At 33.8% G+C, this 12066-nt stretch overlaps 1 protein-coding gene across 1 annotated transcript; it reads left to right on the plus strand.

Moving 5' to 3' along the window:
* Positions 1–7035: 7035 nt before the first annotated feature.
* LOC106333427 (zinc finger protein CONSTANS-LIKE 16-like) lies at positions 7036–8793 on the plus strand. The gene is made up of 2 exons (XM_013771870.1): positions 7036–8047; positions 8384–8793. The coding sequence occupies exons 1-2, from the start codon at positions 7130–7132 to the stop codon at positions 8639–8641; spliced, it is 1176 nt and encodes a 391-aa protein (XP_013627324.1). The 5' UTR covers positions 7036–7129; the 3' UTR covers positions 8642–8793.
* The last annotated feature ends 3273 nt before the right edge of the window (positions 8794–12066 follow it).

The following is a 12066-nucleotide window of genomic DNA, read 5'->3' on the forward strand; positions in this document are numbered from 1 at the left end:
TTTTTTAATAATATAAATTTAAACAAAAATGAAGAAGGATGCAAAAAGTGTTATCAAATCTTTATTATTCATAATCATTAATTTTCGTATATATGTAAATCATATTAGGTAATTCCGTAGCTTTTATTTAAGGAAAGAATACACACTTCATATATTTTAGGTTAATATAATGTTCTCTAGTGTTATATAATTATGGAATAATGTGACACCATTATATTAAACTATACTTTATAGTAGATGCTCTAGAATTCTTTGAAATGGAATTTAGAAGGCATTTAGAGTGCCACTTAGGATTTGAGGTTTTTTTTAATTAATACAAAATTAAAGTTCTAATTTTTCAAATGCTTCTCAATTAATATATAGGAGATTAGTTGCTTATTGTTAAAAGAAAATATTGTTGGCCGCTGGTTGGTCCGACACCCTACACACAGAAGATATTTTATAACTTCAAATATGAAATTTTTTATTCTTAAAAAGAAATTTCAAAACTTCAAATTTGAAGTATTGAGAAGTGAAACTCTATATTTGAAGTTTTACTAATCAAAACTTCAAAACTTCAAATTTGAAGTTTCATATTTTTGTTTGCATTTTGGCCCCTACAATTACACATCACAATTAATATCATCGATAAAATTTAAGTCTTTTAGCAATATTTTTTCTCTCTTTTACTTTATTGTTCATATCTAATGTTTTTACAAGTATTAATATCACCCGTATTCAATAATTTTTAGCTTGTAATCTATAAATTAAAAATAAAGAGAGTCATTTTACTTCAGAATGCACTAGATGCTAGTAAAAGTTTTATGAATTTAAATTAATTATGACAAATATAAAATTATAATATAAAATAGAAATAGTTTTGAAGTTAATTCTGAAAGTTTACTTTTGGAGAACAATACCTTTAAATTTCAAATATAGAATTTTAGAAACTTCAAAATAGAATGTCTTTTTGGAGATGCTCTGTATATTAATTTAGATTCTTAGTTTTTATCTATGGTTGACAAGTCATAATTAGTCCACTTAATTAATGGGGGTGATTGGTTGAGTTTACTCTCTTTACTTTAGCTTTATTTACTTTTAAATCACTAAACTTTACCTATCATGTTGTACCTTTATTTTTAATAGTTAAAACCTAAATCAAATTTCTATAAATTTTTACCAATCATGCTTTAACTTTATTTTTAAAGCTACAACAAAAAAACTAAAGCAATTTTTTTTAATGTATTTTAGGTAAAAAACCTAAAGCTTTCCTTTATAGGCTGTAGATTCTGTGAAATAAAAAACTATCTATAATATCAGAAAAATTAGATAATCATAATTAAAAATATCTATAAATATTTAATTCAATTTTGGATGTTGTAAAATTTATTGAAATATTTTAAATAAAATATATATTATTTACATATCACATTTTAAATACCAATAAACTTTGAGAATTTATAAAAAAAAATAATATAAATTATTTAATTGATAAAAAAAATAATTATTTTATATATACATTACAGATTTCACATATTTTATTTTAAAATATCTACAACCACAGCTACAACAAATTTAACTACAACAAAAGTCTCTGCAAAAAAATCTACAGTAACAATTTTACAGCTACAACCAATTTAAATACATTTAAACTTTTACAGCTAAATTTTTAGAGCCACAGTTGAACCAATCATCACCAATAACTTAGTGCGTACTTAGTGCGTCATACTTGATTTTTTTTTACATCAACATAACCAAACTCTTCTAAGATTCTGCAAACCATAACGGTAACTCTATATCCATATGAACGACAAACAACGATTGCTGCCTAACATTCCATGCAAGACTCTCTGCCCTTGTATTCTGCGTCCAGGGTAAATGAATGAGCTCTGAATGATTGAAACTTCTTTTTAGTATCTTGATATCTTCCAAATAACTTGCAGAAGCAGACAATTTTTCTGGTTCTGAAACCATCTTCACTAATTGAGAACAATCTGTTGCAAACTTAACGTGATATTGTCTTAAGTTCCTCATACTTGATTATTTACATGAAATCTCAATAATCAATAAATATATTAATAATATATTAATTTTAACTATAAATTTAATTTTTTTTTAGTTATAACAAAAATCTGTTGAGAAAAAAATCTAACAAAACCCTACCAAACTTTTAAAATATTTATTAATAAAATTTCATTGATTAATTTAAAAATTAGTAATATAATATTACTCTAATTAATGTTAATTAAATTTAATCACAAATCAAAAGAAAATAAAAATTATATGCTATTTTTATAAATGTCATCATTATAATCTATATTATATTAAAATAAAGGTGACGTATGAATTAAATATGACAAAATTATATTAAATTGGTAGATTACCAAGTTATTTTAAAATGCTTTCATTTAAACAAATTATCATTCATCATTAAAATAGGTTTAATTCATAAAATATGTAATATCTTATAACTAAACAAATAGCATTTTTATTATATAACTAAATAAATTTTTAAAATGCATTGTATGCAATAAAAATTAATAACAAGGTATAATGTATTAAATATTATCACTAAATGTTAATAATGTCGATTAAGAAACCTATAAATAAGATTATAAAGTCACGCAATATATAAAACTAAAATGTGACAATATATTTTTATAATAATATCAAAGTTATATATTTTTGAAATAAAAAAAACATTGGTATGTGTCAAACTCTAGTATATAGATATAAATCACACATGAGACACATAACAAGTGCCCCTCATATACTACTGCCCCTGGACAATCTCGAGACTTATTTGTAGAAGAATCGACACAAAGGTCACGTGGTGGTAGGCCATTAAAGCCTTCTCAAAGACTGAAAAACATGGAATGGTTCACAGTTCCAGTCAAGGGAAGACGGAGTAGAGGTAAAGCCCCTTATCACTAACTTCACAACAATATCGTGCTAGTGTCGACTTTACACTACGGGATTGCTTTCTTGTTTCTCAAGAATTAAACTCTTATGTATGATGGTTTTATTTTGAACTCTTAGAGCATGATTAACCCCGATACGTTAGCCGGGGTTCTTAACTCATGATTTGACATTTTTTATTTTTTTTTTACATTTTTCGGCTAAGAAACGACTTATGACCTCATATCTGTAACTTTTCTACCATTTTAATTGAAATCCTTTCATCAAAAAAAAATTACAAGGTTTTATTTGCTAAGTATGGTGATCTTTAACATGTCTCCACCTCCGACCAGGGAATCCGCACGAAGCGAGGCCAAAATGGTTATCTTCACCCCCATGGACGATCTTTTCAAGAAAACAGGTCTGCACCCTAAAAAAATCGATATCCTCATTGTTAACTGCTCACTATTCTCACCAACGCCATCTCTCTCCTCCAACAAGTACAAGCTCGAGTAACATCAAAAGCTTGAACCTCTCCGGGATGCGCTTGCCTTATCTCTGTCGATGTAGCCCGTGACTTGTTACAAGTCTACCCTAACTCCAACGCATTGATAGTTAACTAATGACTATCAGGGAAAGAGAGAGCTATGTTGCTCCGAAATTGTCTCTTCCGCATGGGGGCTGCCGCCATTCTTCCGCAGATCCGACAGGTGGAGCTAAGTACAAGCTATGCCACCTTGTCAGGACACGCCTGTTTGCCGAAGACAAGTTGTATTATTGTGGTTACAAGAAGGAAGACAATGATGGTCACGTCGGAAATAATTTGTCTAAAGATCTAATGGCTATCCATAACGAGAGAGTTACGAGAGGCATGTTCCTTTCAATAAGGTTAGATATGGACAAAGCCGAAAGAGACGACACAATAGCAAAAATGTTCATATCTGCGTAACATATATATCTCTAGTACTGTTTTTCATTTAGAGTGTGATTCTTCTGGTTTCTTTTCAGGTTCTCGCCACGTATCAAATACTGATATCGTATTTTTTTTATTTTTAGACTTTTGGAAAGACATTCTTATTTCTTTATTTTTAGAATATTGGAATGGCATTCATATTCTTAACGTTGCCCTTGAATCTGCTTATTTGAGTTTGAGTTTAATCAATAAAGAATCTAAACGGAAACTCTGATGACAACCTTAAAGTGAATAGTTTCTTTACCTTATTTGGTCTCTATCTCTTTTGCCCTACATATATGTAAATGGGTACACGAACACCACAGACTAAACGAGTTAAATTCTACATATATTCTCCAGCACAGCTTCTCTCAACATCACACACATCTGACTTTGCTCAGATTCTCAAGTGCTTGTCCGAGCTATCTCATCAAATCGAAGAAGGACAGAGCTCTTTAGGGTTCTTTCAGATACTGATTTGCTTATCTCTTCTTCCTTTGTTTCATACAATTTTTCTTTCATCAGTCGGTTTATAATGGGCCAACAGATTCTCTTGCAAAGGCCTGCTGATGTACTAGACTCTCTCCTCTAGGCTCTTCTTCTAATCAGGCATCTTTTGATGAAAAGTATTTGTTGACCAAAAAAAGGGTTCTCCAGCACATTCATACATTCAAAGTTAAACTCCAAATAAGAAACAAAAAAAAAGGAAGTGAAGTGAAGAACTTCCAGTCGTCTCTCGGCCTACTTCAACTCTTTCGGACCTTTGACCATAGTGCATTTTTTTCCTGGAAATTAACATTTCGATAATAACTTTAACGACCTAAATCATTTCTTTATAGTGGAGATTCGAAACCAGTTACAAAGACATAACTTCACCAGAAGAAAGTTTTAAATAATCAATGAACTATTAGCCCTAAATCACCCATTTAATTATCAAAATTGTTGGCTGAAAAAGTAAAAAATTAAAAATTCAGCAGGTTCTTCACTTTGGTCTTAGGCTCTTAGACTCAAATTTGCTCTTTAGCAGACTGGACTAGTATGAGCTTGTTGTATCAACTTTACATTACCTAGTAATGAAATTTACATTTGTAACAAAAAAAAAAGGTTGCGTCCAAACCAAACCGGGTAATTTTAAGGTAAGTTTTTCAACACTCGTTAATCATGCTAATACACAATATAAGAAAAATTATATAGATGATACTATAGCCAAAATTCTACTTGTCTTATGAAAATCCACATCTAATTGCGAGCTATCTTATGAGATCCTTTTCTGACAGTATTTTTATCGCCATGCCGAAGATCTCTAATAAATATTTTCTTTAATATTCTGCATAATTCATATTTTCTTGGAATCGAAACTCAAACTTTTTTGATGTAGAATCATTAATGAATCATTAATCAAACCACTAGATCAAGGAAACTTCTACATTTTAAGGTGAATTAGGATTTTGATTTGGACCAGCCTTAAAAATCTGCTTCACATATGATAATTCGATGTGAATGTCAATCTCCGACGGTGCTAATTATCTCCCTATGTAGTGAACTATAATATCACTAAATGTAATAAAAACTATCATGTCTTTGTAAAGAATAGAGTGACCATCCTAAAGATTTAGAACAAGATAGCAGTGCTTCGACTTAATAATAGTCAAGATGAAGATGTCCCGCTCTGGAAACAGAGGGAAGGGAAGTTTGATAGAAGATTCTCAACAAAAAAGACTTGGCTGCAGTTGAGACATAAACAATCTTGCTCATGGAGTAAAGGCATATGGTTCCCTAGCCAACACCGAATTTACTCTTTCCTCCTCTGGGTTGCTCTTCGGAATCATCTGCAAACATGCGATCGAAGGCATATTTGGAATAATGCAGTCAATCAGATTTGTATACTGTGCAATGAAGCTGATGAAACTCGTCACCATCTCTTCTTCAGTTGTCGGTATACTAAGCAGATATGGAAGGCTCTTGTAGGGGGAATTTCGCAAGTGTCCTTCACCTCAGATTGGAATGAGATCATCGGGATGATTTCAAACCCAACGCTCACCCCCACAAAGACCTTTCTCCTTCGATACACCTTTCAAGCAACAGTACATTCGATTTGGAGAGAACACATCGCAGACACGGTGAACAGCCGAAACATACAGGCTGTCTTATCAAGTTTGTGGACAAGACGGTCAGGCTTAGACTGTTATCAGTTAAAGGACTGGGACATCAATATCTGGAAGAAGGACTGGTCACTTGGTCTGGGTCTCGTCAAGACCATTCCTAAACATATGAAGAATCACAAGTTCTCTCGTCTCCTATAGAATCAATTTTTTTGATTTTTTAACACAAAGCTGAAACAATTGATTTACAAAGTTTTTGATTGAATAAAATTTCACATTTATTCAAAAAAAAATCATGGTGAAATACTCAGGGTTTTTGAAAACAAATATTGAAATTATTATAAATTAAAACTGACGGAAGCCAGTGATTAGTAAACTAACAAAACAAAAATTTATCATTCTTTCATGGTATTATTGAATTTTCTGATCATGAATATTCTATTAATCTAAAAACATCAACTGCAGTAGTTTTTCAACAAAATAAGTTCGTCTAATAGTGCCCCAAAGCTAGAGACTAATTTTGATTTGTTATTTTTAAATAGTTTGTCCTAACCAAACATGGGGTTTTTGGGTTTTATTATTTCTCTTTATTTTAAGGTATCCAAGGTTTTTTTTTCTCTTCGTAACAAAATAAACTATTTGCAAGCGTTCCAAACAAGTCTCTATTTTGCATATTATTCTTTTATATAAGAGTCCCCTAAAAGAAATTTGTTCATTTACCTTTTTTGTTTGTTTAAGAATACTGACAACTGGGTCAAAACCATTGCTACCCAAAAAGGAAAGAAATAATTAAAAAAAGACTTTTACAGAAAAAGAATAATAACAAAAACCACAAAAAAGTCTTCGATAAACAAAAATGAATGTAGAGAAAGAAATTAACGAGGAAGGAAGGAAACCGTGGAGATGGGACCACACAAGAAATCCATTGGGGATAAAGAAGCTAACCAATTAAAACACTTTTACAAGATTAGCTTCAAAAGTCGACCAATCAAAATCGAGATAAGACTTCAAGGTGGGTCCCAATTGAAGACATAACCACTTAAAAAGCGCATAAAGAGATCCTCTGACACAAGAGAACACACTTTCATGCGGGACGTAGACCTCTCAATCTCAAACAACCAATATTCTAGTACCTTAAAGTCAAGGCCCTCGTGCTCTCTCTCCTTGTTGATTTTTTTTTTTTCATTTGGTTATTAATATGAAAAGTTTAGCGAATGGTGTTAGAGCTAAGACGGCGAGGACCTGTGACAACTGCTTTAAGAAGCGGGCGCATTGGTTCTGCGCCGCGGACGAGGCTTTTCTTTGCCAGTCATGCGACACTTCGGTCCACTCAGCGAATCTTCTCGCTCGCCGGCACGAGAGAGTTCGTTTGAAAGATACCTCTCCTCAGCAAGGAGCTCCAACGTGGCATCACGGGTTCACTCGTAAACCTAGGACTCCACGTGGATCTGGCAAGAGGAACAATTCGTCGACTTTTCATGATATGGTGCCGGAGATTACTGCGGAGGGTCAGACGGACAGCTCTGAGGTTGAAGGGCCGCTGATCTGTCAAGTGCCGGTTCTTGATCCAATGGTGGTTGAGCCGAAGATCAAGTTTCCTACGATGAGAAGTGCTGTAATGATCGATGGTCATGAGGACGAAGACAAGGATGAGAGTTGTCTAAATGGGATTTTCCCAACCAACATGGAGGTTGAGGACTTCGCTGCTGACGTTGAGACACTACTCGGTCACGGGTTAGACAAAGAGTCTTATACAATGGAGGAACTAGGATTATCTAATACAGAAATGTTAAAAAAAGACGAGATAGAGGACAAAGAAACAAAAGCCATGAACATGGACATAGAAATATGCGATGATGATCAGGGCAACCGGGATGGAACGATGCCGTTTGATCTGAACTATCCACAAAACGCATACGAAGAAGATGCAATAAAGAATGTTGAAAGTAGTGGTGAATGTGTTCAGGGGAAGGAGGCGGAGAAAAAGAATGTTCTAATGTTGAGTTTAGACTACGACCAGGTGATATCAACTTGGGGAGGCCAAGGTCCACCGTGGACATCAGGAGGGCCACCAGAATTAGACATAAACATCAGCGGTTCACCGGTTGTTTCCAAGGTAACTACAGAACAAGATTTTTTTTTTTTTTTTGTGAATGACTAGGAGGTTTTGAGTCCGAATTTCTGTATCGAGACCCAAACCATTTTAAATTAATCCTTGTTAGAAGAGCAGGCCCCTCCTAACGAACCTATGACTCCTTAGATCTCTACTAAATGATTCAAGAGTTATAGCCACTAGAGTAACTCAATGTTGGTAGAAACTCCCCTTTTTTTTTTTTATCGAAAATGGGTCTTTCTTTAACAGCTAGATTAGTTGTTGTTGTTTATGTATTACCTTAGGTCCAAGTTAGACGTGGTATCCAAACTATCTAACGTTGAAACTGTGTGTGTTTAGAGGGACAATGGAAGAAAAAGTCGTAAGAAGCGTCGCGTTGGTGGATGTTTACCCTCAAGTGTGGTTGGGGATGGAGGAAGAGAAGCTAGGGTTTCGAGGTACAGAGAAAAGAAGAAGACGAGATCGTTTACGAAGACGATAAGGTACGAGGTACGTAAATTGAATGCAGAGAATAAACCTCGCATGAAAGGAAGATTCGTTAAGAGAGCTTCGTTTGCTGCTTCTGCTGGAAATTCACCATTAGGTGTGAATAACTGATTATTCTTGTAATATCTCAATTTACCTTTTTTCGGAAAAAAATAAAAATTTTAGTGAATTTTATTCTTCTGCAACAGAACCCTTTTTGCACTTAGTTGTGCTTTATTACAAGAAAACCAGTAATGTGAGTTTCTTGTATAGCTGATTTATATATTATCTGGTAAAATGTGAATTAGCTTTTTGATTGTTAAAATTGCTATATAGTAGACATGTTTACCTCTCAAACAAAAACTGAACGAAGAAAACTTCTTAAACCAATAATTAAACTATTTTCTCAAAACATGTATGTCACCACCATTCCATATTCCATTTATATGGAACAAAAGGAATGAAAACTTTTTTTTTGAACACAACTTACATTAATTTTCATTGAAACTGTTAGGTGAAGATCATAAAAGTCTCAACCATACATAAAACACCTTTAGCTAGAGAATCAGCAACAAGGTTTTGGTTCCTAGGAATCCAAGAAAAGGAGACAGACAAAAAGGGGGAGAAACTCAGGTTGGATATGTTCGACATGACACCGTGAAGCTCCGTTAGTGGCTCATGTCGGGTTATGGCCCTAATCAGTTGGGAGGAGTCAGACTCCATACGGATGGAGTCCAGTCCATTAGTTATGCAATGCTTCAGGGCTTCTCTTAGAGCGAATCCTTCCGCCATCAAAGCGGAATGCAAACTAAACCAAAGAAAAAAACACTAAACCCGTTGCCAATTTCAGTGCAATCAAGCCAAACCAAACATACATTTTGGTTTATGTAGCATTTTCTGTACTGTCCAATTCCTTTATAATTGTAAACTAAGATCAAATTGGCAACTAACTACCACACGAGCGTATACTGGGACCAAACAAAACAATCTATCAACACTTATAAAAAATATCCTCATATATCACTATCAATGGGCCATTGTTGATTTAAATCTTTCGTACATAACAAATGTTTCTTTTGGTGGCGCTTAACATTTTGGTAAGATGGATAATTTGAAACAAGCTTTGTTGGGAAGTGCTCTAATATGATTGTCTAAATCTACTAGGTAAAACAGTGTTGGTAATATACATTAAAGAAATTCCTTTTGTTTGTGTTGTTAAAAATGATGAAAGGTCCAATTCATAAAAAGACAGTATACAACTAAAAGATGAAAAGTCACATCCTCGGATGTTGTTGTGCAGCTGCGAGTTATGAAAAGTCACATCCTTTTGCTTATATCACATTCAACCTTCGATTTTCCGCTTCTCCTGTGACAGTTATGAAAAGTATTACTGAAGAATAAAGAACATTTTCCAAAAAAAAATTCGTACTGAGACAAAATGTTTGTTTTAAGGAAGTAGTATAACAATCATTAGACAAAAAAAAAAACAGATTCTAGTTTTTTTGTCTTTTCAGTTTGTTTGTGGATTTTCCCAAAAAAAAATCATTTAAAGATTTGCTTGTGATCATAAATCTGTTTTGTACCCATAGAAAACATGAAGTTAATCAAGGGTTAAAGTATCCAATGAATCGCAATATGGACATTTTAAACGAAATAATCAAAACTTGAAGTGACTGATATTGTATTCAGATGGTTGTGACAAGATGGCAAATAAAAATTGTTGTGACAGAAACGAAGTACCTGCCGAGAAAATAATCACAATTACTATGATACATTAATTTGCTAACGGGCGTCTTTGCCGACGCACACTCCCCGGTAAAGAATTTTATCTTTTCTCTGTATTGAAATTAAATTTTTCATTTTGTCAATTATAGAAAATCCCGGTATGGTGGCATGCAAGGAGCTGTCTTAACTGGTAAGTTCGGTAAAAGATAATGAGGGAGGTTGGTGTATCTTAATGCGCTTAGCTCCAAAAATTAGGTTCGTAGATCTCTGAAATTCAGCAATATACATGGACAAGACATGGAGTTTGGGACTCATGCAGTACCTCTCTAGCATAGCCAACAATATAATAAACCACAATCGACTGACCATCCCACAAGAGCGCCTCATCGTCATCGATTGGTATATCTACAAATTTTGAGCTCCTGAAGCCATGAAAGCCACAGTGAAGCCATAACAGAATTGGGATGTACACTCATTTGGGATTATCTTGCTATAGATGATAAAGGGAAGATCGATTACCGATTATGTTTGTGGGTAAATCTGAAATGGATAGAGTGAAGTGGAGAAAGATGTGTATTGATGAGAAAAAGAGATGTCAAACATTTTGTATCCGTGTGTAGTGCCTTATGACAAAGAGTGTGAAGAAGAGAGGTCATTGCTGTGCTCAAGATTGCATTGGCGTGCGTTAGTATTAGCCCCGAGAAAAGCCTATCAACAAAGCATATCCCAACAAAATTGTTGCAAGCCAAAAGTGTGAATATGTCAGTATGTGCTGAACAATAAAACATCCTGTTGTGTCTTCCCATGTAATATCAAAATCATATGTTATTTCAAAATAGAGTTTCTTGTTCCCACCCCCACCCCCTTTTTTGGTCAACTAAAGCTTGATATAGCTAGATTACTCTCCAACAAGGGAGTAAGAGTTGCTTACAAATTAAAACATGTTAAAACGGCCAAAAGAACGGTTGCTACAACAGCCAAATCCGAATTAAAAGTACTATAGGTAGAGGCAATCATCACACAAAAGCAACACGAAATGCAGAGAAATCCTCAAATCTCGACATTTAGATTGATGATAAGGGTAAAGATGCCATGTGTTAGATTCGGGTTTTATTATGGACTTCCAACTTAAAACCAATAGGTGATTAGTCGATTGGTCCTAACCCTTTATATATTACTTAATGTCTCTTAGAATTTCCGATGTGGGATATATATCCCTAATACCCCTCCTCGAGATGATGGCTCTTATCGGCCAGAAATATCGGAACTTTATGACATTTATACTCGGTCGAGCGAGTTTAACACAACCTTTATACCCGGTTGGAAAGGTCAATAACGACCTTTATACATGGGCGAATCTAGAAGTCTTTCTTAACTGGGTGCATCACTAGTAATAAAAATTAAATATACATGAAAGGAGAATTGAACCTGTGATATTATGGGTGCACAGGCTTAGTTTTACCATCTGAGCCACTGAAAATTTACTGTTTTACATGTAAAATATTTAATATCAAAATAACTATGGGTGCACGTGCCACCACACTCCGTAACGTAGCTTCGCCCCTGCCTTTATATCCGGTCGAAAAGGTTAATTTTAATTTTAATTAGGAGTTTAGGGTATTTAGGATCTGAGCTCTAATACCATGTTAGATTCATGTTTTATTATTGGCTTCCAACTTAAAACCAATTGGTGATTAGTGGATTGATCCTAACCTTTTATATATTACTTAATGTTCCTTAGAATTCCCGACGTGGGATATATATCCCTAATAGAAACTAGATAGCACACATGATGCTTCTATGCTGGAAACTGAAACCAACGATGCCATGAA

Source organism: Brassica oleracea, chromosome C3 (genome assembly GCF_000695525.1).
Source record: "Brassica oleracea var. oleracea cultivar TO1000 chromosome C3, BOL, whole genome shotgun sequence".
NCBI lineage: Eukaryota > Viridiplantae > Streptophyta > Magnoliopsida > Brassicales > Brassicaceae > Brassica > Brassica oleracea.